The sequence below is a fragment of the Pantherophis guttatus genome, chromosome 11, assembly GCF_059756535.1.
Source record: "Pantherophis guttatus breed Tessera chromosome 11, ASM5975653v1, whole genome shotgun sequence".
Classification (NCBI taxonomy): Eukaryota; Metazoa; Chordata; class Lepidosauria; order Squamata; family Colubridae; genus Pantherophis; species Pantherophis guttatus.
Window position 1 is genome coordinate 11,798,405 of NC_142073.1, and position 23,839 is coordinate 11,822,243.

The 23,839-nt window shown below is 42.6% G+C and overlaps 1 protein-coding gene across 1 annotated transcript; it reads left to right on the top strand.

The window, feature by feature from the left end:
- The first annotated feature begins 117 nt into the window (after positions 1-117).
- On the top strand, positions 118-23,386 carry TSNAXIP1 (translin associated factor X interacting protein 1). The gene is made up of 17 exons (XM_087877282.1): positions 118-210; positions 779-805; positions 1,342-1,429; positions 3,083-3,183; positions 6,357-6,480; positions 7,830-7,923; positions 8,272-8,468; positions 9,199-9,334; positions 10,502-10,674; positions 11,640-11,799; positions 12,954-13,084; positions 14,925-15,053; positions 16,768-16,929; positions 18,598-18,707; positions 20,940-21,057; positions 21,594-21,700; positions 22,398-23,386. The coding sequence occupies exons 1-17, from the start codon at positions 182-184 to the stop codon at positions 22,654-22,656; spliced, it is 2,145 nt and encodes a 714-aa protein (XP_087733408.1). The 5' UTR covers positions 118-181; the 3' UTR covers positions 22,657-23,386.
- The last annotated feature ends 453 nt before the right edge of the window (positions 23,387-23,839 follow it).

Genomic DNA, 23,839 nt, shown 5'->3' on the forward strand with positions numbered 1-23,839 from the left:
GCCGAAAAATGCCCGGGGTCTCGTGGGAAAAAAAACACCCGGTGAATAACTGCCCTGCGCCGCTACCGCTGGACGCCTCTAGAGGGCGCGGCAGCCTAGCTCAAGCGGCGAGAGGGGCGGGGCCTGTTGCCGTGACGACCCTCCGTCAACAGCCTCCGCGGCTGTTCCCCTCTCCGCGGCCATGGAGGCCCGCCCCTCCGTTTTTATCGGGTGAGTCCGCTTCGGAAGGGCGCTTGAAGTGAGGAAAGTAAGCAAATAACCCCCGTCCAGGTTGGGAAGCTTTGTCACGCCGAAGAGGCGGGTTTCGTTCAGCGGTCGGCTCCTGCAGGCCTTGGCTTTGCGTAGCGTTGTTGTGGCGCCGCAGTACTGCGAGGCTGAACTACAACTCCCAGCAGTCCCAGCCAGGGAAGGGCGGGGATGCCTTTTTATCCTCCAGCCAGTCAGGATGGGTTCGCGTAAGCCCCGCCCCTACGGTGACCTCACTGCGCGTGCGCCTTCTTCCACGACGTCTCTGCATGGGCCGCCCCGTGGGAGGTATCTCGTTCCTGATTGGCTGGAGGAAAAAAGGTCGCCCCGCCCACCTAGTTGGGTCTGTTTTCGGCGGGTAATTCGGATTGCAGGTGGAGAGTGGATGGGCTGCCCACCTGTTGCTGGTGATCGGGGTTTTTCTTCGCCAATGCTTAATTAATGAGCCCTTGTTTGCATCGTTTGCAATTGAATTGGAGCTTTTAAAAATAAGGTTCCTGGGGGAATTAACCTCTCTCTCTTAATATTCTAGGTCTGGCACTCTAGAAGTTGATAAAAGGTAACTGCAATGAAGAGAACATTAATTCTATATTTACACTCAAATTTATTTATTTATTTATTTATTTATTGGTTCGATTTATATGCCACCCTTTTCCGGAGACTCAGGGTGGCTTACAATGCGTTAAGCAATAGCCTTCATACTTTTGTATATACCTGCTTAGTAGGGCTTTCGCCCCCCCCCCAAACGGTGTTCTTTTTTATACAAAGTCAGTTTATTGCCCCCACAATCTGAGTCCTCATTTTACCTATCTCGAAAGGATGGAAGGCTGAGTCAACCTTGAGCCTGGTGAGATTTGAACTTGCAGTAATTGCAGGCAGCTGGTGTTACTTGACAGCACTTTAGTCTGCTTTTTCAGTCACTTTTTCAGTGATGTAACTTTGGTCACTAAATGAACTGCTGCAAGCAGAGGACTATCAGTAGTTGTTTCTGAGAGTTTGGGCAGTGAAAAGAGTGGTGTGAATTGGGATTGGAGAGTCTTGTGTAACTCAGTCTCCCTTTGATCATAAGTTCTCCTGTTTCTTGCTGTACTGCAGGGTCTCATTTCATCGATCTTCTCAAAGTGTAACTGGTAAAAACTTGCCCATTGTGAAGATCTCATCTCAGAAGAAACAGAAATATGTGGTGAGTAGCCCTACCTTAGGTAGTCTAATCTTTTCACTTTTGCAGAGGCCAGTATGTGCCACAACATCTGATTCCGTAATTCTGTGGCCTAAACTAGCAGGTTTCAGCTCAGATACTCACGTCTTGGGAAACACCAGGTAATCTTCAGTATCGTGGGCCTTACAGGAGAACCTCTACCATGACAAAAAAAATGAGGGTGCCCTCTTCAACAGCATATGCCAGGAGGCGGTAGCAAATGTTGGAGTACATCAGTGTTTCTCAACCTTACCAACTTTAAGATGTGTGGACATCAACTCTCAGAATATCCTAACCAACATGGCTGGCTAAGGAATTCTGATAGTTGATGTCCACACATCTTAAAGTTGAGAAACACTAGGTTGAGGTGAGACTGAGAAATACTAGAGTAGACCATTCTACCCACCCTCCCTTAATCTGTTGTCTTTGAGTACAGTGGAAAATAATGCCAATGTTGAAGAAAGATTCTGCCAGTGAAAGAAGATGTCATGTTTTCCTTGGCTTCAAGCAGCAACAGCCTTCTGTTTTGAAGGACTATGCCAGTGTTTCTCAACCTCAGCAACTTGAAGATGCATGGCCGTCAGTTCCCAGCATTTTCCCACTAGGATGCTGGTTTGGGAATTCTGGGAACCGAAGACCACACATCTTAAAGTTGTCAAGGCTGAGAAATACTATACTATTCCATCTAAGACCACTTTATGGAGAAACAATTAGAGCATGGGGGGGCCATGAATTTCCTCATCCCAGTGGTTAACAGCGGGACATCAGATTCGCTAAACACACAATTCTTTTTTTTTAAAGTTTTTTAGTTTTTAGACAAACAAACATTTAATACATCAGTTATCTTTCCCCTGCGACATTTTGGTGTTGTCTTTCAAAGTTCTTTCTTCTTCTATGTAGTTGTTATTTCTTCTATCTTGATCCTTATCCAATCCATTATATCAATTCATCTCTAACATAATATTCTACTCATCACATATTTATACATACTGATATAATTAGTCATTTATGTCTCTTCTCTAGTCAATAATAAAAATAATTCCATATTTTAAAATATTCTGAGTCTTCTCTATCCTTAATCATCAGGGTTAATCAATTCATTTCTGCACAATCTAAGATTTTTTTTATTACCTCTTCTTCCAGAGGTATTTTCTCTACTTTCCAATTTTGTGCATAGACAATCCTTGCAGCTCTTATTACATGTATTATCAAATAAACATTTTCCTCGCTAGTTTTTTCAGGTAGGATACCCAATAGGAACAGTTCTGGTTTAAATTCGATACATTTCTGTATCATTTCCTCCAGCCAAGTCTTAATTCTACTCCAGTACTTTTTAGCTTCCGGACATGTCCACCACATATGATAATACAATCCTGGTGTTTGATGACACTTCCAACATTTGGCTGATTTTTCTTTAAACATTTTTGCTAATTTCTCACGTGGCATATGCCACCTATAAAACATTTTGCTAAGCACACAATTCATCTGGTATTAGGATTCCCCACAAAAACAAAATCTATTGCATTTGGATTTTATAAACTATAGTGATTGTTCCTAGAGTTGCATCCTAAAGTTGCAGACCAGGAAATAGTCTGTTTATGGAAAGAAAAGTGACTGGCCTATTTTAACCTTCCTCAGGTGCATTCAAGTAGCAGCCACTTGTCTACCTGGCCAGCCTATGAACCAGGGCAAGGGATCCTTCAGAACCGAAAACCGTGTGCTCTCCCTGGTTGGCAAAGGTAGGTCTGGATAGGGCATTGACATGTCAAGCTTCCAGACTTGAAAAAAAAAAGGCAGGAAATTGGGGGTTCAGATAAATACAGCAATAAAAGAATTTTAAGCATCAATGTTCAACTGAAACCATTTATTTAACATTTGTAGAGGTAATCCTTGACTTATCACCACAATTGAGTCCAAAAATTGCTAAATGAGACATTTGTTAAGTGAATTTTGTCCCATTTTATGACCTTTCTTGCCATACTTGTTAAGTGAATCATTGCAGTGGCTAAGTTGACTTTGCTTGTCAGAAGGTTGCAAAATGGAATCACATGATCCGGTGGGACACTGTCAGCATCCTAAATATGAGTCAGTTGCCAAGCATCTGAATTTTGATCCCATGACTCTGGGGATGCTGCAATGGTCATTAGTGTGAAAACGGTCATGTACACTGTTCTTGTAACTTTGACTGGTCACTAAATGAACTGTTGTAAGTCAAGGACTACTTTTAATTTTCTTAAAATTTCTTTAATAAGGATATAAAAAAGAGATATCACGCTCCAAAGTGACATATGCTGGGTTGAGAAAACCCTGGCTTAATCTTCCCCCATCTGTTCAGAAGAGGCAGATTCTCTGCTAATGGGGCAAGATGTTGTAAGTCTATAGTAGGGCAGTTGCTGCATTTACAAGGGAAGAATCCCTGGCATCTCCAAGGGAGGGATATGATTGCAAGAGATACTTACTGTCAAACTGTTAGGCAGCTGCCTCCAACCAAAAGTGATTCCTTCCGAGCAAGATTCTTGGAAGGTTTTTTTAGCAAGATTTATTGAACCAAAGGAATGGGGTTTCGCAGACTGTCGGCAACAGAGCTATTACCATTTGGTATCATTATATCCCTCTTGATTTCTTGATTTTCATTTAAACCATCTCTTTGCCTTCTTTTTACTAAAAATGGAACAGCTGGCAACTGCTGTTTAACATTTCAGGTTGGGAATCTACCAGATCAGGAAAGAAGATGTCTGGGAAAAAAAATTGAGATGCCTTCCAATATGAATAGAAAACATTGGGCTAAACAAGCCTAATCTGAAATATGATACCCTTCCCCTTTTTCATTCCATCCCTACTACTTGTACTACTAGAGACTTCGAACTAGTAATTTCGCAGCTCCCGAGGCGTTGCTTTAAAAACAGGTGTTTAAATTCCTAACACGTTGGGAGAGGCTGTGAAAAGCACAAAAGGCAGCGAAGTGGGGTGTAACATTTTTGAGACCTACAATCCTTCCATATACTGAGCCCGGGACAAAAAAACAGCAAAAATTGGATGTTTAAATCCAATGTTAATTGGAGTTACCCCCCCATGTATTTTAAACATCTATCCCTGCCACCACATTACGGAAAAAAATGGATGGCAGTTTTGGAAAATGGGCCATGGGCTTTATTTTATTTATTTATTGTTTATTTATTGGTTCGATTTATATGCCGCCCTTTTTCGGAGACTCAGGGCGGCTTACAATGCGTTAAGCAATAGCCTTCATACTTTTGTATATACAAAATTGTATATACAAAATATACAAAAGTATGAAGGCTATTGCTTAACGCATTGTAAGCCGCCCTGAGTCTCCGGAGAAGGGCGGCATATAAAAAAATAAAATAAAAATAAAAATAAAAAATAAATATCTGCTTAGTAGGGCTTTCGGCCCCCTCTAAGCGGTGTTCTATTTTATACAAAGTCAGCTTATTGCCCCCATAATCCGGGTTCTCATTATACCTACCTCGAAAGGATGGAAGGCTGAGTCAACCTTGAGCCTAGTGAGATTTGAACTTGCAGTAATTGCAGGCAGCTAGTGTTACTTAACAGTGCTTTAGTCTGCTGCGCCACCAAGGTGCAGTTTATGAACAAAACTTTCATGCCACAGGATGCCAAGAATTTTTTACAAGTCTGAAATTGTCCCAGTTGGAATTCTTCTCTAGAAAGAGACTTTGACTCAAAAGGTGCTTTTTTCAAAAGGCAACTGGACTGTTTTCTTTTCCCTTGAGGAAACCGAGATGTTGTACTTCTCATCCCAAGAAGTTCCATCAGTTCTGGCAGGAAGGCTATGGAACAGGGGTGAAATGCTCCCGGTTCGGACCGGATAGCGATGGCAGTGGGTGGTTCGGAGAACCGGTAGCAAAAATCCCTGCCCCCCCCCCATGCCCAGCTGAGCCCCACTATCATCAGAGGCTTTTTTTTTTAACTTTTAAAAGCATTTTTTCTTCTGCCGAAAAAATGCTTTTAAAAGTTTTTTTAAAAAAAGCCTCTGATGTTTGCGCGGCTCAGCTGGGATCATCAGAGCCTTTTAAAAGCAGAAGAGGTTGTAGAAAAAATGCTTTTAAAAGTTTTTTTTAAAGAAGTTGGCCACGCCCACCCACCCACCCCCACCAAGTCACACCCACAGAACTGGTATTAACAAATTTTACATTTTACCATTGCTATGAAAGGATTAGTTTTCACAGGATTTGGGGCGGGGTCCCCAAATCCCCGAATGGAAGGTTTGTATTTTTTGCAGTCATCTGGTCATTAGCACTCTCTCTGAGAGCTCCTGAGGCCATTTGGGAGTTAATCTGTGCCCTCGGGATCACCTAAATCAGGATGCAATCTTCTTGGAACTGGTAAAAGGATTGCATTGGAGATAGGTGTGGTGGTCTTATCCAGTGATGGAATTCAAATTTTTTTTACTACCAATTCTGTGGATATGGCTTGGTAGGCGTGACAGGGGGAGGATACTGCAAAATCTCCATTCCCACCCAACTCCTGAGGGAAGAATATTGCAAAATCTCCATTCCCACCCCACTCTGGGGCCAGCCAGAGTTGGTATTTGCCGGTTCTCCGAATTACTCAAAATTTCCACTACCGGTTCTCCAGAACCTCCTAAATAGCACTCCTGGTCTTATCCCTCCCCCTCTGTTGAGAGAGGGGCTGCTCAGTGTTAACATAAATGGCCTCTTTTACCCCTCTTTCAAACCAGCAGTCCTCTCCATCCAGAAGGCGGACTTGACTTAGCTTTGAGCATTTGACTTTCGACTATCTACATCTCCTGGGGGGGCTTTGTGGTTTATCTTTCCATAAGTCACGTTTGTCATTGTGGCAATAATGTCGTGAATGTTCAACCTGGGCAAAAGGTAATATCCCGTCAAAATGCTAATATTCTGCCTTTCAGCGCCAGCAAACGTCTCATGCCGATTTCCAAGCCACGTTACCTTGAAGAGCTGGAGTCCTATTTGCGGACAGAGTTGAAAGCGCTCGACCTGACCAAAGGAAAAGTTCAAGAACTTAAGCTCCAGGTTTGAGAAGGAGGGTTCTGCAGGGGATGCAGAAAGCTTGAAACCTTGGGGCTCAGGGAGCCATGATTGGTCTATAACAGGGGTCAGCAATCTGTGGCTCTGGAGCCGCATGTGGCTCTTTCATCCCTCTGCTGCGGCTCCTTGTCGCCAGTCGGCTCCACAATTGATAGGGCTTTCGGTTAGGACAGGTAGAGGAAAAAGGACGCTGTGCTAGGAGGAGACTATGGTGGGGGAACCGGATTTCCGGTCGCCTCCAGAATTGAATGGGGGCTTTCGGTTAGGACCTTTGTGGCTCCTTGAGTGTTTAAGGTTGCCGACCCCTGGTCTATAAGGAATATCTTTGACAATAGTTGCTAAACGTAAGTGCGGCTTTTTGCTATTCTGAGTTACAAATAAAAACCAGAAGGCGTGCTGTAAGAACGTTTTTAATTCTTTGGTGTTAAAACACATAGAACCAAAAAATAAAGACTCCTTCTTGACTTGGAAAGGAGGAAACTAAAAGAAAAAAAAATAGAAATTCAAGCTTTTTTATGGCTAGGACATGGCCCTCTGAATCACTGGCATGCTAACTGCAGGTCTTGCCTTCCCAAAACACTAATTCAACCTCCTAGAGACCAAATGCATTTCTTTATTAGATTTCTTTTAATCCCGCCTTTATTTATAAATAACTTAAGGTGATGAACATACATAATACACCACCCTCTTCCTATTTTCCCCATAACAATAGTCCTTTGAGGTGGGTGTGATAGAGTGACTGGCCCAAAGTCACTCAGCCAGCTGTCATGCCTCACCCAATTGGGTGAGTTTGGGCAAATCAACAGGAGACGGTGAGTTCTAGTCCTACGACTAGAACTCACCGTCTCCTGTTGATTGGCCCAAAGTCACCCAATTGGCTTTCATGCCTAAGGTGGGACTAGAACTCACCATCTCCTGTTGATTGGCCCAAAGTCACCCAATTGGCTTCCATGCCTAAAGTGGGACTAGAACTCACCATCTCCTGTTGATTGGCCCAAACTCACCCAATTGGCTTCCATGCCTAAGGCAGGATTAGAACTCACCGTCTCCTGGTGTCTGGCCCAGCACTTTAATCACTACATCAAACTGGCTTTCAATGCAATGCCTATCCCTATTATATAGCTGTATTTATTTAACTCCACCAAGAATCTCTTTAAAGGCAAAAGAAGTGGATCCAGAGGCCCTCTGTAGTTTGACTAAAACAACACTGTTAATGCAGTGTTTCTCAAACTTTGCAATTCGAAGATGTATGGGTGTCAACTTCTAGAATTCCCCAGCCAGCATATATTTTTTATTTCTCTCTCTCTTTCCCCTTCCCCCACTCCTATTTTTAGCCTTATAGAGAAGTATTTGAATGTTTCATGGAAGAATTCAAGACTTACAAACCTTTGTTGGCTTCCATCAAGAGGGAGTATGAATCAACTATAGGTAAAGAGTGCTATGACATCATTTTAGTAAATGTGATATTGAACTGGCTAATTTTCACAGTGGGTTCTGAGCAGATTCCATACCAATAGCAGACAGAGATTAAGATCATTTTAAACCCAGCGCTCTTAAAAGGCCATATGATCCACAGGTCATATATGGGCCAAACTATTTAATTCAATTTTATTTCTGTTTTTTAAATTTTGTATGTATGTATTTTATTGTTGGCTGTTCACCGCCCTGAGTCCTTCGGGAGTAGGGTGGTATATAAATCAAATAAAAGTAAAGTAAAGTAAAAGTAAAGGTCTGTGACTTTCAGTAACTCGGAGATGCGTCTCTGTTTACCTCTAGCCCATTTGCAGGAAAAAATCTACACTCTAGAATCAGTGAACGGTGTTTTGGTCACAGCCTCTGATCAATGTACTCAGCAAATCCTGGCTTTTCAAGAGCAGGAGAAAATTGAAATAGCGAAATTGAAGGAGGAACGGCTCTATTTGCTGAAGCTGATTGACAAAATGAAGGAGGAAAAATGTTCGCTAGAGACGCAGGTGAGTCTTTTCCTGGCCCCATTCATCTTTTTAATCACCTGAACCTCAGAAATTGGATTGTAGCATCTTTGCTAAGCACAATTGTGCCTTTTCAAAACTCTTCTGGCTGCCTTCCCCAGGTCTCCATTGTTAACTTTGTTAAAAGAAAAGCAGGATAAGAAGAGAGGCACAGGGAGCAATACATATGGAATATATGATTGTAACCCTTTACAACTGTCTGGTTTGGTTCTGCAACCCAACAAGACAGATACAGACTTCAGAGGATAATTAGAACTGCAGAAAAAACAATTATTACCAACCTGCCTTCCATTGAGGACCTGTATACTGCAAGAATCATAAATAAGGCTTGGGGCTAATTGGCCACTCCCTTAGCCTATTTAAGGAGGAACACCGCTTGCAGCAAACTATAGGGAACAACTTTAGTTTAATCTCCTTCGTGTCTGGATTCTCTGCAAAATTGTTTCTGGGCTTTCTGCCAACTCTAGGAAAACTGTGATTACCTTATCTTAGAATTCTGGTAGGCTATTTAGACAGTTTTATTAACAGCCTTTGGTTGATAAAGACTAAGTTATTTGAGTAAAATAAGCTTTGTATAGAGTTTGTGTGTGCTGCGTTCTTTGGGGTCCGTAGCTGGGGCAGAACAGTTCCAGAATAAGGTCCCCCTATTGAAATGAAAATGTCACTTTTAACGATGTGGCCTCCATCTCTCCCCCGTTCTCCCATTGTACAGGTGGCTAAACTGCGAAAGACAGTGGCCGAGGAATATCTTCGTTATCTCAATGAGTGTGATGCCCGCAAGCTATTACTCTTGGACCTCAACGAAATGTACCGTCAGAAGGAAGAACTGAGGCTCACCAAGGAACAAGGTAGAAGAAAGAGCTTCGGTTTTTCCCACTAGTTCATCAACCTCTGCCAAGGAGCCCAGTGGCTCACCTGGTTGGGACACTGGGTTGACAATCAGCCAACAAGCTCGCACAGTTGCAATCATGCTCATCGGAACCCTAGCACTGATTTACCTTTCATGCAGTGTCTGGTTTGGATATTAGGTTATTTATTTATTTATTAAATTTATATACCGCCCTATTCCTGAGGGACTCAGGGCGGTGAACAGCGAACGATAAAAATACATGTAATACAAACGTTAAAAAAAAACCAATTAAAATATACTAAACACACTGGTCCTAGATAATTCAAGACATCCCAGTTTAAAATAAAATCAAAAGCAATATAAAGGGAAAGTTAGGCCAAGCCGGCCTGCTGAAACAGGAATGTTTTGAGGGCACGGCGGAAAGTGCGCAGATCCGGGATCTTCTGTATCTCTGGGGGGAGCTCGTTCCAGATGGTGGGTGCCCTCACAGAAAAGGCTTTCCCCCTGGGGGCCGCCAGTCGACACTGTTTGGCTGACGGCACCCTGAGAAGCCCCTCTCTATGGGAGCGTACTGGGCGGTGAGAGGCTATTGGTGGCAGAAGGCGGTCTCGTAAGTACCCCGGTCCTAAGCCATGGAGCGCTCTAAAGGTGGTAACTAAGACCTTGAAGCGCACCCGGAAGACCACAGGGAGCCAGTGCAGCTCACGCAGGAGGGGAGCCACATGGGAGCGCCATGCTGCTCCCATAACTACCCGCGTGGCCGCATTCTGGACCAGCTGGAGCCTCCGGGTGCTCCTCAAGGGGAGCCCCATGTAGAGAGCATTACAGTAGTCCAGGCGTGAAGTGACGAGGGCATGAGTGACCGTATTTAACGAGTCCCGATCCAGAAAGGGACGCAACTGGCGAATCAGGCGAACCTGATAAAAAGACCTCCCGGCCACAGCCGTCAAGTGTTCTTCTAAAGACAGCCGTGAGTCCAAGAGGACGCCTAAGTTGCGAACCCTCTCCGTGGGAGTTATCCATTATCCCCTGTCCTTGATTCCTGACCGATTGCCAGTGGATTTTTTTTTTCTGCCTAGTGATCTGAAGGGTCAAGGTTCTCCCGATTACGTGTGATTTTTCGAGTGTCCCTTGGCCCCTCCTGGACTTCTTTCTTCTCTTCTAGAGGATGTTCTAGATGAGGACACAGTGAAGCTGAAGGTCGCACTGAGGGTTGCCCGCCAGGACCTCACCAAAGCTCAAATAGACTTGAATACCATGCAGGCAAACTATGGAGATGTCGTGCCCAGAAGAGACTTTGAACTGCAGGAACAAAAATATAATGACTTGGCTGATAAGGTACCTAGACAGGCTAGTTTATTGATGGTTTAGTTTAAGAAAAGAGATGTCTAAGAGATATATTTATGGAAGTGGAGGAAATGGACAAACTATGAGTGGAATAAATGTTAAATTAGGATTTATTATATAGTTTTATAGTGGAAGGCTGCTTTGAATTATATAGTTTTAAAGTGGAAGGTTGTTTTGAGATGTTATATTAATATACATAAAAGGTTTGATTTAAGAGATATATGTATGGGGGAGGAGAAAAAGGGTAGATTATTGCTAAATTGGGAGTTATAATAATATTACTATGTTAAATCAGAAGTCATTACACAATGTTACAGTAGAATGTTATTTTGAAATGTATAGTAAAAGGGGGATATAATAGTATTATTAGAAAGAAAGGGTCAGTATTTGGGGGATGGAGTAAGGGAATGGTAAAGTATTATATAATCTGTTATGAATTTGGATTTTACTTTGAAGAAGTCACGGGGAGGGGTGGTGAGGGGGGGTTAGGGAGGAGGGGGGAGAAAAAAGGGGGAAAAATCTGTATTTGAAAAACTTTTTCAATAATATATATATATATATATATATGTATGTGTGTGTGTGTGTGTGTGTGTGTGTGTGTGTGTGTGTGTGTGTGTGTGTGTGTGTGTATATAATGACTTGGCTGATAAGGTACCTAAGGAAGGAACATAGGGAAATTGGCAAATTCTCCATTATGGAGGCTGCCCTTTCCACTCACTCTAGAGGTGGAGCTTAACTAGAAACCAGCAAATCTATCTCCTTGTGTAGAAAAAGATTCTTCTAATTCGATTTACACCCGATCGGAGTTTGTTTGTAGTTCTCTTCTCTATTTTCTGATTTTAACAATTTTCCCGGGAGATATTTTAATTCTTTCCCACCTCCCCAGTCCAAAAGATCACTTACCCAGAACCTTCAGATCTTGTGCTCATTCTCATCCTTTCTTCCTTGCCCTTCAGCTGTCAATCCTTCAAAAAGATTTTGATGACCTTAGTGACGAATATGAGATCCTGTTGGATATACACAAACAAGTTGCAGAGGACCGAGACCGCTACTTCAATGACCTCATCAACGTCCAGCGGACGTCCACACCTCGCCCTGACTGGAACAAATGTGGAGGTACAATTTAGTGCAACCGATTGTTGTGGCCCGTCAGCGGCCTGTGCAGCTAGTAGCTGATTCCGACAGCGAGGAGGCTGGTATGGTGCTGGGCCAGCAGCCTGTGCAGCCGGCGCTCGAGTCGGACAATGAGGAGGCTGGAGAAGATGTGGTGCCAGAGGCGGGGATTCAGCCAGGGCCTTCAGAACCTCCAGAAGCTTCCATGGGTGAAGAGGAAGAAGAGAAGGAGCCTCTTCTCGATGCACGGGCGCGCAGAGCTGCCAAAAGGCAGGAGTGGCTCCTCAGGAGGAGGTCTCCTTGAGAGTAAGGCTTGGGGCTAATTGGCCACTCTCTTAGCCTATTTAAGGAAGGACGACAACCGAGGCAATTTGCAGGGAACAACTTCGTTCACTCTCCTTTGCGTCCTGATCTTAGTTCTCTTATCAGTTTCCTGCAAATTGCTTCTGGGCTTTCTGCCAACCATAGTAAGATTACGATTATTTATTCTTTGGATTCTTGTAGGCTGTTAAGAAAGTTAATTAACAGCCTTTGTTTGAAGACTGATTTAATTTAGTAAACAAAGGTTTGTACAGACTTTGTGTGTGCTGCGTTCTTTGGGGTCCGTAGCTGGCGCAGAACACCAATATTGTACAGGTACTCCTCGACTTACAGCAGTTCATTTCGTGACCGTTTGAAGTTACAACGGCACTGGACTTGTGACCATTTTTCATACTTACGACCTTTGCAGCATCCCCACCGGTCACGAGATTTACAATCAGGATCCTTGACCACTGACTCACATTTATACTGTCGCAGTGTCCCGGAGTCGTGCGATCCCCTTTTGTGACTTTCTGACAAGCAAAGTCGACGGGGAGGCCAGATTCACTTAACAACTGGGTTACTAATTTGAGAACGGCAATGATTCACTTAACAACCGCAGGCAGAAAAGTCGTAAAATGAGGCAAAACCCACTAACAAATTTCTCACTGAGCAAACAAAAATTTTGGGCTCATCTGTGATTGTAGATTGAGGACTACCTGTATTTATTCTAGCTTTCTGTTATGTACTGTATATTTTTTACTGCGGGTGATTAAAAAAATATGAACCCCTCCTTAAAGTGCTCCTCCTTATCTCAGATTCCTGTCCTGCCTGATATTATATTCCTCTTCCTACAGATGTGGTTCTCGGTGGAAGTGAGCGCTGGAACAGCTTGTCGGTGGGCAAAACAAGCGACCAGCTGCTGGATGTGCTTTTGGAGGAAATTGGCGGGGGTCTCCTGAGAGAGCGCGATACCTTCGTCGGACGGGTATGGTTGGGCTTGCAAGTCCTTCTGTGACTTCCCCCACAGATAGAAATTCAGGGGGGTTTCTGAAGTTCACTTCCCCCAAAGAGCTTGGTCTAATCCCAACAATTTAGAGAGCCTATAAAGGAGATCTATTAGGGATGCGGTGGCTCAGTGGCTAAGACACTGAGCTTGTCGATCGAAAGATCAGTTCAGCGGTTCGAATCCCTAGTGCCGCATAACGGGGTGAGCTCCCATTACTTGTCTCAGCTTCTGCCAACCTAGCAGTTCGAAAGCACGTAAAAAATGCAAGTAGAAAAATAGGGACCACCTTTGGTGGGAACAGCGTTCCGTGCGCCTTTGGCGTTGAGTCATGCCGGCCACATGACCACAGAGACGTCTTCGGACAGCGCTAGCTCTTTGGCTTTGAGATGAGCACCGCCCCCTAGAGTCGGGAATGACTAGCACATATGTGCGAGAGGAACGTTTACCTTTATAAAGGAGAATATTTGTAGCTCAAGGTTGAAATACAAGATCCTTGGTTCTCTCTGAGCTGGGTTATTTCGTTGCAGACGTTTCATTCTCCCAAACTAGGTAATATCATCACATCTAGCACTATTGATGTTATACCTAGTTTGGATAATGGAATGTCTGCAGTTAAGCTACTAAACTCAGAGAGCATTAAGAACTCCTAATTTAAAGATCTCTTCTTCTTGGTCTTCCAGAGCAAGGAAGGGAGGGAGGAGATCAGAAAGGGAATTTATTCCAGTTTAAAAAGAAATGTATTTTTTTTTACTTCAAAAGCAAATTATGAATGGCTTTGCAAAACATTCCAAGCTTGGCTGAAATGCACTTGGTGATTAGCATGTTCTGGGAAATGTCTATGGAGATTCTCAGTCATCCTGGTCAGAGTTGTCTCAAGGGTGCTTTTTTTCAAAAGGCAACTGGACTGGTGGTTTTTTTGAGGAAGAAGAAGATCTTTTGCTTCTCATCCAAGAAGCTCCGTCAGTTGTGACTGGATTGTGGGGGGGATGGAAGGATGGTTACTTAGTGTTGTGGCCTGCCAGCGGCCAGGGGATCTGGCAGCAGATTCGGACAGTGAGGAGGTTGGGGAGGAAGATGGGCGAATCTTGGAGCCTGGGGAAGGCTCTGATGAGGGCTCTGCATCAGAGGCAGAGATGGGGCCAGGACCATCTGACAGTTGTCTGCTGCCTTCGGAGTCAGTGGGGCAGAAGAACATCAGGAGCCTGTTCCCAGTGTGGACATGCACAGAATTGCCAAGGGAACAGCTAAAGAACAAGGGTCGACTCAGGAGTAAAGCCACAGGTGGACAGTGAATGGCCCCTCCCAGAGGGAATAAAAGAGGAGAGAAAGGGGAGTGGAGTTTGCAGGAGACAATTAGTTCGCCTAATTGGTTTGTGATTCTCAGAGACTTCTTGCCAAGTTTTGAAGATATCAGCCTGGTAGCTCTCCTAGCCAGATAAATTCTGTGACTGTAAATTCTTCCTTGAAAGACTTTGCTGGATGTGAATGAGAGGAATTCACAGTAACTTAATAAAAAGGTTTTTTTGTCGGGACAAGGAGTCTGCTTCATGCTCTTAGGAAGCCTAGGTCCGAACACTGGGAAATCTTTGTGTCATCATGGACCTGTCTATCCTTCAGAGCCAGGAGTAGCTGATCTTATAATAGCCTGATCTCACTCAACAAGCCCTTTGAAGTGCACTCATTATCACTTCTACAGCTTTGTGATACAGCTGTGGGACTCCAGTGTAGCAGCATAATGTCAGGAGTTGGGTTTATGGATTGTCTTGATCTAAGTGGGCTTTTGAGGTTGCCCACAGTAGGCAGTTCTTTTTTTCCACAGGGAAGAAGCGAAAGGATTCCCCCGTATCTGAGGTGTGATGGCCTCGTTAGAAACAAGAAGCTGACCAAGAAGGAAGTCATCGCCCTTCTGAGGGAGATCTGGAGGGAAAAAATTATATCAGATCAACAGGTCTCTTTCGTTTTCCTCTCTCTCTTCCCACAGGGGCAACTGAGTCTCTCTAGAGCAGGGGTCTCCAACCTTGGCAACTTTAAGCCTGGTGTCAGGTTTCGAGGTCGTCACAAATAAATGGCATTTCAAACAAAGTCTTTGAAGAAAAACTCATGACATTCTAACTCCAACTCCATCGCAGCCAACACTGACTTCCAGACCCAAAACCCTCCCTTTCCGTTCCCCACTCCCCTGCACACATTGGCCATCTTCCAAGTCACTCTACCCCTAATCTACTGCTCCAGCTCAAAGGAATTTCCCCCCTCCCATCCCATCTCCTAGGGTATATTTTCTCCAGGGAAAATAAGTAGGTGAAAAGTCAAACGTCCCTTTCCAGACGCCTCCGCTTCTCCTTCTTATGTCAACACTAGAGTAAATGCAGCTTGAAGTGCTGACACCTGGAGGACTTCAACTCCCAGAATTCCCCAGCCAGCAAAGCTGCCAAGGTTGGAGACCCCTGCTCTAGAGCTGACCTCCAGGATAACGTAGCTGGAGGTCAGCTGGAGGGGCTGGGTTTAGCCTGAGTAGATCCAGGAGTCCACTGAATATGGGGTGCTCTGGGTGACTTGAGTCAAGTTTCTCAGGCCAGCCCCCCATCCCCACCCCAATAAGATGGATATGGGGGTAAAATGAAAGTAGGCCTCTGAGGAAATTGCCTTGACTCATAAAAAAGGGCAGAGGACCAGAGCAAGAAATTGCAATTTGTTGTTTTGTTTTTTAAAAAAATACATTTTCCCCCTGTGTCACCTTCACCTGGCTATAAGGGAGCAGCAGCCCCCTTTCTTAGGTGAGAAGAAAAGGTTTAGGACTGAGGAGGAACAACACAGGATCAGAGACTTCAAAAAGTGGGAGGCAAGATATCAACCAAATCTAACCTAATTGGATTTAAATGTCAATTATTCATTAAAAGTAAAGCGCAATTAACTGTCTTTGCTTGCATTGTGTGAAGCGGTCATATTAGCAAGAGAGAATTTAGCAGCCACTTTGGGAGTGGGGGGAGCTCTGGGGTCTGTATCCTAGAATATGGAAGGCCGGACGTAAACTGGAGGTTCAGGCAGCCCACCCCTTAATTGTGGCCCAGTGAGGAGGAGGTTGGGTTTTAACAGTTGAGGAAGGGGCATTTTCTGCCCTCCCTACATGCTTCAGGCTTAGTAAAAACCCTCCTTTCTTTCAGAACAACTAGTCCTCAATTTACAACCATTTTGTTTAGCGACTATTTGAAGTTACAGCAGCACTGAAAAAAGTGGTGACCAGTTCTGGCACTTGTTACCATGGCCACATCCCCATGGCCACATCCCCATGGCCAGGTGATCAAAATGTGGGCGCTTGGCAACCGGCATGTATTTTCAATGGATGCGGCATCCCAGGGTCACGCGATTGCCATGTGTGAACTTCCCAGCCGGCTTTGGACAAGCAACGTTAACGGGGCAAGCCAAATTTGCTTAACTGCAATGATTCACTTAACAATAGTAGCAAAAACAAACGACCTGCAGGCCTGACTCCCTTAACAAATGCCTTGTTTAACCACAGAAATTTAGTTCCCAGTTGTGGTCGTAAATTGAGGGCCTCCTGTACTGAAATAAATTACACCCCAATATAATTGCTTAAGCCTACCGTTTTCAGGATATCAGATTTGGCCTTTAATTTGAGTGTCTCTTCTGCTTTTTTTCTACAGAAAGGGAAACAATCAAGCCTCTCCGATTTCTTCCTCAGCTTCTTTCAGAAAAAATACGGTGAATCTGCTGCTTTTGACTGGACTTACAGCATCTATGAAAACCTCAAACTCTTCCGGTCGAATGAAATGATGGCCTTGTTTCTTAATGTCCTGACAGGAAATGTGAGTATCTTACTTGCTTAGGATAATAAAGAAATAAATAAATCGGTGCATTCCACAGGTGATTTCTTTAGGACAATGGTACTGTCATGCTGCACACAGCTTGCATCTCTAAATAAAAATCATCCTTGGCTCCATTTGTTGAGAACGGTGCAGTACAGCTTTATTAGAGATCAAGTGTATTGCAGCATTACATAACCAGAACTGAGAATTGCGCGCCGAAATCCCTAAGTTCTACTTTTCCTTCCCCCCTTTACTGTCTCTTATTCCCCATCCCAATGTAATCAAAGTTCATGCAAGATGTTTTCATAATGGTCAGTCAAAGCACAGGTTGGTATGCAGCTCTCTCCTTCCAGCTGGGAAACCTTGAGGCAGCCTCTGGAGAAAGTACAGCCTCTACTTTCTATTTCCCCACTTCATTCCCCTTCGCCACAGTTCATAGCAGTCTGTCACTGCCTAGCAGTTTGAAGCCCAGCAAACATAAGGTGGCAGCTGACAGGTTAAATAAAAACAGGAGAATTCCTTAGCCTGGGTTCTATTATAAATATGGGATTTTGAAGCTTGATGAAAGCCAAAAATTATCAATAATGGGCAGGATAAAAATAGCGCAAATTAGTTATTTTTAATTTGACAAATTAGGATTGGATTTTGTGATGGATTCCAATCCATGGGAAGCTTAAGACAATAAAGTCAAGAAAAATAATAATCAACATGCATATTGTGCAAAAGGGCAAAAGCATTAAAAGAGACGAAAGGCATGGATGCAGTTGCAAGATAGGATTGATGGAATAGGACTGGTGGACAGCTGCATTAGCAATTTGGATTAAATAAAATTCTCAATTTAAATTGGGGAGTCAACTGCTTCACCTCCGAAAAACCTAGGAATGGGTTCAAAGTATGTTATGGTCACCCCAACAATGTAATTTCTGCAGGAAAGCTTTGGCTGTTCACAAAATGGCTACAGCACCATAGCTATCAGCACAAAGCAGCTGTGAAACAGAAGACAAACTCATTTACCTCCTGTCCCACCTACTCCTCCTCCCCCAAATGTGGTCAGTCTTTAGTTGTTTCTTTTTTTTTTTCCTTGCTTGGATGGAAAAAATTTCCAAGTAAGTAAATCATAATTGTACCAACATAATATTTTTAGTAAGGATCTTTGTGAGGCCTACTTGACTCCAGAGGTTTTGTTGGAAAGAAAAATATCGCTGCAGCTAGTGTTTTCCTTTGCAATGTGCCATATGAAAATAACAGCCAGAGCACCTGACTCCTACCTGTGGTTTCAATAAATAAATAGCCTAACTCTGCCATTGCTGGAGAAAAATAGCTTGACCTGCTGAACTTTACCCTGTTTCCCCCAAAATATGACATCCCCTGATAATAAGCCCAATCGGGCTTTTGAGCGCATGGCAACAAGGCCAAGCGCTTATTTCAGGGTTCAAAAAAATAGAAGACAGGGTCTTATTTTCGGGGGGGGAACAGTAGTTCTTGATAGGATTTCCATGGTCCAGCTCATCAACATAGGAAGGTTCATTACAAGATGCTTGAATGAACATGTCGCTGCTTGTGTACTCCCCAGAGGGTAACCATGCTGGCTAAGGAAGATGGGACTGATGATCCAGATTTGGGGGTGGGGATGCTTCATCTTAAATGCTTCTGCCATCTCTTTCGCAGGTGGATGAGGGAGTATATCACAGTCACCTCCTGGAACTTAACAATTTGTTAAAAGAACTGACTATTGCCGATACCGAAAATACTGGCCAGTTGACAGAGGAGCAATTCATGTAAGAGCCACTGTATAGCTGCACCTGCAACAGGACAATAAACCAGAACTGGAGCCCTAAAAATATGCATATATTTTAAACTGATATACGGTGATGTTTGGGGTTTTTAATATTTCAAATATTAAATAATTTCAAAAACTATATCCTGGCCACACAGTGATAATCTAGTGCAGATTATCAAAAGATTTAGTATGTTGTTCAAATCCAAGTTTTGTTGCCAAATATCTTATATCTGATATGAAATACAGTTTTCTCCTTGCAGTGGGATAAATGGGAAGGAGCCTTCCAGCCTGTGGATAAAAAGCTAGAAAGCTAAGGTAGCTTTGTTCTTTTCAGGGGCACATAAGAAGCAAAATTAGGGCCAAAAAGTAACAGGAGGAAGTAAAATTTCCCAATACCCACTGTATTCACTGTGATTCCAATCCTATCATTTCTCCGAAAATAGGACCCAACCGGAAAATAAGTCCTAGCATGATTTTTCAGGATGCTCGTAATATAAGCCCTACTCCCAAAATAAGCCTCAGTTAAGATTGTCAGCCAGATGGATGCATTTAGTACTGTACTTCTCCAAAAATAAGACCTAACCAGAAAATAAGCCCTAATGTGTCTTTTGGAGCAAAAATTAATATAAGACCCGGACTTATTTTCGGGGAAACACGGTACCTATATATCTCTATCTCTGTATATATCTCTCAATCTTTCTATTTATTCTCTATTTCTATCTCTGACTCTATCTCTTTCTCTCTGTCCCTTTCTTTCCATCTCTTTATATCTATTTCTCTATATCTCTCTCTTTCACTCTATCATCCATATCTATCTATCTATCTATCTATCTATCTATCTATCTATCTATCTATCCCTTTCTATTTCCATCTCTATCTCTTTCACTCTATCATCCCTATCTATTCATCCATCCATCCATCCAATCTGTCTCTAATTTCTGTCTACTGTATCATCTCGGTCTCTAATCTGTCAGTCTCTATCTATCTATCTGTCTGTCTGTCTGTCTGTCTACCTACCTACCTACCTACCTACCTACCTACCTACCTAATCTGTATCAATATATATATAGGTCTTTGGTTATCTCCCTTTGGGTTTTCTCCCGCATAAAATTGGAAGTGTCTTGGCAACGTTTTGACGAAGTCTCATTCGTCATCTTCAGGCTCGTGTTTTCAGCTTCGTGCTTCTAGGAGCAATGTGTGATTGATATATATATATATATATATTCTTTTCTTTTCTTTTTGTAGGTCTTTATGTGTATTTCTCTTTAGCCAGGTTCTTCCTACGTAAACCAAGATTTTTCTGCAGCCCTAGTTCATTGAATTGGTGCATTGGGATTTCACTGAACTAGGGCTGCAGAAAAATCTTGGTTTATGTAGGAAGAACCTGGCTAAAGAGAAATACATACATACATACATACATACATACATACATACATACAATTCTATTCTCTTTTCGTAGGTCTTTATGTGTATTTTTCTCTCAGCCAGGTTTTTCCTACATAAATCAAGATCTTTATACAGCCATCGTTCAGTGAAACTTCATTCACTAGTTTCTAAGCTTCATCAGACATCAAACCAGCATTTTGCTGTCTGTTGTGAGACTTGTATATATATTTATTTATTTATATATATATATATATATATATATATATATATATATATATATATATATATATATATATTTATATATATATATTTATATATGTGTGTGTGTGTGTGTGTGTGTGTAGGTCTTTGGTTATTCAGGTCTTCTCCCACGTAAAATTGGAAGTGTCTTGGCGACGTTTCGACGAAGTCTCATTCGTCATCTTCAGGCTGGTGTTCTCGGCTTCGTGCTTCCAGGAGCATTGCTGGAAGCACGAAGCCGAGAACACCAGCCTGAAGATGACGAATGAGACTTCGTCGAAACGTCGCCAAGATACTTCCAATTTTACGTGGGAGAAGACCCGAATAATCAAAGACCTACATATATGTATATATGTGTATATATATATATATATATATATACACATACACACACACAAAAATCTGTGGCCAAAGGGTAAGGGAAAGCCAGCATCTTCCACAGCTGTTTGTTCAGCTTTGGGGAAAGAAAAGTGTCAAGACATTGAATACCGTTGTCTGTCCCCTTTTTGAACAGGCTAACGTAAGGAATATTAGCCCTTTTAAAAAAAAGTTGTGCCTAGATATTCAAAACTAATACAGTATGTTTTCTTTCTCTCGCCAACAGGCTCGCCTTGAAGACAGCTTTCCCACTAAAAACAGACGAACAGATCCTGGAGTTACTTGATGCAGCGGGCTTCAAGCCAAATGTTGGTAGTATTATGTACAAGCTGTTATTCTTAGAGGTAAGTTGGAACATTGGATAAGAAGCAGTTCAGTATTTATGATGGGGTGGGGAGACGGACGTGTAAGACGACTAGATTTCTACAACTGGGCCTAACACTGAGAAATATTATTTACATTTCTTAGTGGGAAAAAAAAATCTCACAAGATTTTGGCCCATCTGTATTAGTGGGTGAGCGGAGAACAATTTCATTAAATAAAATGATATTCCTTCTAGTTATTTCACTGTTCAGTTTTCTCATGTCAGCATGTGGGATTTTGCTCCCGGTGGGAAACCAAAGGGCTTCGCATGACAAGACACATATCCATGTTTTACAAGCCCAGACAATTGTAATTTATTCAGTAAACCACGGTTAAACAAGCCTTAGTTTTCAAAATTATGTAAACCCAGCTAGTGAATCCTCTGCGTTCTTTCAGTGAGGGAAAAAAAACCAAGCTCATTGTAATGTTGAATAATTGCCAACGGTTGAGAGAAGAGAAATGCTCAATAGCAACAATGAACTTACATGCCGCTACAGCACTTAACATTCATTTACAGGACGATGAAGGGAAAACAGAACCCCTAATTACAAAACTTAGGAACCAATATGTGACCGAGAAACAGACCTATCTGAATGATCTACGTGCTGAACTAGGAACTGTGGTGTGAGTATATGAGCGTTGTTGGAAATGAATTCAACCAACAGGCATGGATCGATGAAAACAAAGAGATCTTATTAAAAGAAAATAATAAAAGCAATTTTGCAAAATAGGGTGGGTTTCCCAGCAGATCTCAACAAAGGAGATTGAGCCAGGAAACCACACCTGAAGTTTTAAAAGCATTACATTTTATAGTCCCCTATCCCGATGCCCCCCCCCCCAAGCAGTGGCGAAATGTAAAATTTGTTATTATCGGTTCTCTGGGAGTGGCTTGGTGGTGGTGGGGGTAATGTGACTGGGTGGGCGTGGCCAACTTTTTTTAAAAAAACTTTTAAAACCATTTTTTGTACAATCGGCTGAAGAGGTTGTAAAAAAATGCTTTTAAAAGCCTCTGAGGATCCCAGCTGAGTTGCCTGATCGTCAAGAGGGTTTATTTTTCTTTTAAAAGCCTCTGACGGTCCCAGCTGAGCCGCACAATCATTGGAGGCTTTTTTTTTTTTTTTTACTTTTAAAAGCATTTTTTTGGCCAAAGAGGTTTAATTTCTTAAATTAAGGGGTGTGGGGGGTGTTGAAATAAACTTGGGAGGAACAAGCTGTGTCAACTATAAATGGGCAACTCCGAAAATAGAATGCTAGATTTAGAATGCAGGTTTGACCATAAGATCCTGCAGCTTTTATAGTTTTGCTCTCTTCTTCTTCCCAGGGATGTGAGGCCCGATGATCTGAGGGCAGCTTTCTGCATAATTGACCACGGCTTAACTGAGCAGACCTTGGAATCTTACCTCAGTTATGCCTACCAAGTTCCCAAAGAGCAGCTGGACCCTGCCGTCTCCATTCCCATAGAAATCCTGATGCAAAGGCTTATGACGGGAGATATCCACAGGCAAGGGGCGGCGGTGGGACAGCCGCAGCATGCGCCCCCACCTCACACCGCCGAAGAAACAGATCATTCCGGGATCTGACTCAACCCAGTTGTTCTCCCCCGAGATTCATTGAAATAATAAAGATCTGTTGAGGTAGAACTGAGAACAGAACTGCAGCTGGTTAACTGAGTCCCAGGAGCAAAGCTGTGATCCCGGTTGATTTCCTTAGGCTTAGATAAAGCTTAAAAGTGATTACAAAATCCAGTGTATTAAAATGCCTTTTAAAATCCACGCAGAGCATTTAGTTTGGAGCATCCCATTTCTCAGATTGGGTAACTAATTTCCACTCGTGCAGGAAGCGTTTGAGGTGAATTTGGCAGAGCTTCAGGTTTGCTTGCAAAAAGTACCAGTATTTCTTCTCTTGTGCCCATAAATATTCAACCACCGGAACCCATGAAGAAATGATAAAATGACAGTTCAGGCAACTGGATGTTAAAATAATTTAAACCTTATGCAATTTCAGAAGTTTTGTGTTTTACTTAGAACTTTTGAACTATCTGCAGCCCAGCTGTGGGCTAGAAAGTGTAGAAAAGTTTACATTAAACCAGGGCAGCCAAGCAAATGAAGAGGTAGCGAAATGAAATTACAAAGCCAAACAACCATTTTTTTTTCCTTGGCACTTCAGCATGTTTTTTTCTAAACTCCAGTTTGCACTGAAACAGGAAGGGAAGCTTACCGAGTCTTGAAAATTGCTGGTTTCCAGATTAGTGATTTAAAAATGCATTGTATATAAACAATGATGTTAAGATGCAATAAACGATTAAATAAACTTCTCCTTATAAGCGTTCTATCTCTGACATCAAAGGACTTTGTGCTAGAGGATTCTTTTTCCAGTATGTTGCAGAGCAACAGACATGAATTTATTAGGGATGGGGAAAATTTCATTTTGTCCATTTTTTTAATCCAATGCATGTGAAAGGAACCTGCTGTTATGAGAATAGTTTATGCTGTTCTTCCAAAGTTGCCATGTAAGTCTCAGCTGGAGAAATGGATATGTTGGATAAATTTATGTACACAAATCTGTTTATCAGGATAGACTATGTCCGGAATACGCGTAATTGAATAGCTGCATGACTGACATGGATCACCTGCAGCTTGATTTATTGAACTCTACTTAAGAACTGCATCTAGCTAAGTTTGGATGTTTATTTATAATCTAAGACATGGAAGAAAAATAGCTAAAATTACAAAAATGTTTTAAGTCAAATATCTTCAGGCTACA

Excerpts from the sequence above, each read along its gene's own strand:
- TSNAXIP1 (XM_087877282.1), top strand. The coding sequence starts at position 182 with ATGGAGGCCCGCCCCTCCGTTTTTATCGG. Across the intron at positions 10,675-11,639 it reads ATAATGACTTGGCTGATAAG|CTGTCAATCCTTCAAAAAGA; the intron begins GTACCTAGACAG and ends CTTGCCCTTCAG. Across the intron at positions 16,930-18,597 it reads TTAATGTCCTGACAGGAAAT|GTGGATGAGGGAGTATATCA; the intron begins GTGAGTATCTTA and ends TCTCTTTCGCAG.